We start from the raw sequence: 3113 nt of genomic DNA, 5'->3' as shown, positions 1-3113 counted from the left end.
AAAAAGAAGAGTGAGAGAAAGAAAGTGAGTGTGTGTGTGTGTGTGTGTGTGTGTGTGTGTGTGAGTTCTTTATTGTCACCCTTCCCACATCTGGTATAAATGCCCACATCTGGTATAAATGTAGCTGCACAGAAAAGCAGGCCCTGGGACACTGACCACCAAGACCAAAAAAGAGACACTTAAATGGTTCTGGGGAAAAAGTCACATTGGATTCTGAGTGACATACAGAGCAAAACAAGGTTCACAGCACACACAGTGACCCAGACACCCTTCCACCATGACTCAGGCCATGAACTTTGGCTCAGCCCTGTGCCCCAGGTTCCTGGGACTAGGCAGGGGACTGAGGGAGGGATGAGACCCACAGAGCTGCCCCTCCAGCTTATTCTTCTACCCACTGCCACGCAGAAAAAAGCCCACGAAAATGAGAGAGTCTGAAGCCCAGAGCCAGCCGCCGCGCTGCAGAGGCAGAGCTGAGAGCTGTCAGAGAAAGGAGCAGGGGCTGGGTGTGGACTGACCACTGTCTCCCACTGTCACTCTTCCCTCATCCTCCCAGACATCTTGAAGCAGTTCCCTTCATTAATTCCTCAGTTTCTCACACCCTGGGCCCCAGGAAAGGGGGTAGGATACTTCCTTCCCTTGTTGAGGTCCTCAAGGGTCTCCTCAACAATTACTTCTCCCTCAGCCTCCTGAGTGACAAATGAATAGTAAGGCTGGGAAGACGAGCTCCAAGGATGCTGCCTGAGACAAAATGGCCCCCCACAAGCCTTTATCTAGGAGTGAGAGAGTGACAGGAAGGGCGAAGGCAAGGGAAGATACAGTGAGACAAAGGTACAGCCCTGCATATATCAGGCAAAACAGACAGGAAGGACCTGCTATGTAGCTAAGCTAGAATCTGAACTGGCAGGGGGCCCCCCTGGGCCTCTCCTCATCTCTCCTTCTTCTCCACCTTCCACTGTGTCTCTCCTGTTTAGCTGCATGAATTGGACAGATCCACACCACAATTCCTTCTCCCAATTTCACCCTATGCCCCATGCTCACCAAGCCAAGATGAACAGCCCAGAGAGTCTAGAGGAGTTGGTTTAGACTTACCTGAAAAAATCTACGATAAAGGAAGCGAGTCTTAAGAGGAGAAGCCTTTTGTAGATTTGCTCCCCCATAACCAACTCCCTCCTGTTTCTCAGATTTTATATCTCAGAGGGACCTGAGGCTCCCACTCTCATAGCTAACGCCTGCTGTCCAGACTGTTCAGAGAGGAGTCCCCCAAGGTTGATCCACTGGCCTGTGAGGCCTAAGGACCCTGAGGCAGAGACAGGGGGCCCTCTCAATGTGGCAAACATTCACATTCATAAGCACACACATGGCACCAGCACCCATTTGAGTTCACCGTGCGGGTGAGAGAGCTCCATGTGGTGCCAGCCTGGGGCCCTTGGGGACAGAACACGTCAGCCGCTCTCTTCCTAAGGCCTGTTTACTCTAAGTCCCATTCTCACTGATTCAGAAGGCCCAGGCTCCCACCCCTTCTTGCTTTCATTTCTTTAACAGCATGCCTTGTGCCAAGCACTGTGGATCAAAGATACAGAAGAAGTGCTCTTGACCTTGAGGACTGTCCTCATATGTGCCCCTCCCTTCTCAAAGTGGCTAGTTCCCTGGCCCAGCACCCCTCAAGCCCTACTGGACTCCACCCCAATCTTTTCAGCCCTAAGCCTGGCAATCCCTACCAACCTAGGGAAGGAGGGGTGGGTGACAAGTTCCCTAGAAAGTCCCTTTGGACCATTACAGATGAAGGACCAGAATAGAAATCTGTGGAGGCAATATGACATAGAGGGAAAGACATGAGCTTTGGAGCCACAGATTTAGGTTCACATCCATGAAGTCACAGTGTGACCTTGAGAAAGTCATTCAACTTCTTTGGGCCTCAATTTCCTCATCTGTAAAATGGAAATATTGACACCAACTTCAGACTGTTGTTTTGAGGATTGAATAATACATGTAGAGTAACCACCACACGGCAGATAGTAGCTCTCCTTCATACGATTTCCTCCACGGGTAGGGGCTGTCATGATGGAGTAGAGGTGGCTTGCTACTTTTTATTGGGTCAACAGAAAGGATGAATAAGCAAATACTTGTTAGGATCTCAGGGTCTGCTTATTTGTTTTTGTGAGGGAGAAGGAGGGGGTTTGAAATCCTCTTCCTACTGTACCTGGGAGGGAAACGCAGACATTTCCTTAGGATCCCGGAGGCTTCCCCAAAACTAGGTGTGGCATCATTGCATGTCTTTCTCAGAAAACGCTTCATCAGACCTGTGCCCTCCCTCCAAGTTCAGGCTGCAACTACTTCAGGGAATGACGGAGGACTGGGTCCCGGAGCCCATCCTCTTTTGTATCTCCGCAGAGACCCTGGTCTGTCCCCCTCGGAGCTAGTCCATCCACAAGTCTTCCCTTCCCTCCCTTCCTGGGAGCTGGGGGTAGAGATACGAGCCAATAACAAAGGGAAGACGCGCTTTCTCTAGGGGTGAGGGAAAACATTAGAAAAACACAGGACTGGTGGTCAGGGGTGGGGACCCTGCAGGGGGCAGCAAAGGGGAAGGGGGTGACCTGGTGGCGGGGAAAGAGCCCCCTCCCACTGCAGAGACTTGGCAGCGGGCCTGCCAGGCCACACCCAGCCATCCTGGTGCAGGGGAGAGGAGGGGCTTCGGCGAAGATGATGGAGGATGAAGAGCGGAGAGGGGGCACCGAGGGAGAGGCAGGGACTAAGGCTCGGCGAGGGGTAGGATTCAACCACCTGCCCCCTCCCCGAAATGCCCTCCTAGAGAGGCACTCACCCCAATAACGACGCTGTCGTCCCCTTGGAAAATGGGGATGAACTTGTCTCCCCGCAGAATCTCGGCCTGGTTCAGGGGCCGGAACCGGCAGAGCACCTTGATGCTGCATTCGTTGTTGGTCTCGGTCATGGTGGTCGCCGGCTGGGGCTGGTGCACTCCCGGGGCGGCAGAGGACGTGCGTGCTCCGAGGGAGGGAGCTCAGCGGAGGCCGAGGCGGAGGGCAGGTGCTTGGTCTCTGGGGCCGAGAAAGGTCTGGGGGTGCCCGGGTGCAGGCTGGGGAGCAGGGCCGGGG

The 3113-nt window shown here is 53.6% G+C and overlaps 1 protein-coding gene across 1 annotated transcript in view; it reads right to left on the bottom strand.

Annotated features, from left to right (window-relative positions):
- KIF5A (kinesin family member 5A) overlaps positions 1-3113 on the bottom strand; it is a 30503-nt gene extending 27390 nt beyond the window's left edge. The window contains exon 1 of the mRNA XM_005879030.2: positions 2822-3113. Coding sequence (XP_005879092.1) covers positions 2822-2950 — 129 coding nt within the window. The 5' untranslated portion in view covers positions 2951-3113. The remainder of the gene's footprint in view (positions 1-2821) is intronic.

Source organism: Myotis brandtii, unplaced genomic scaffold (assembly GCF_000412655.1).
Source record: "Myotis brandtii unplaced genomic scaffold, ASM41265v1 scaffold581, whole genome shotgun sequence".
Taxonomy (NCBI): Eukaryota; Metazoa; Chordata; class Mammalia; order Chiroptera; family Vespertilionidae; genus Myotis; species Myotis brandtii.
The sequence above is the reverse complement of the archived record's forward strand: the minus strand, read 5'-3'. Positions and strand labels throughout refer to the sequence as shown.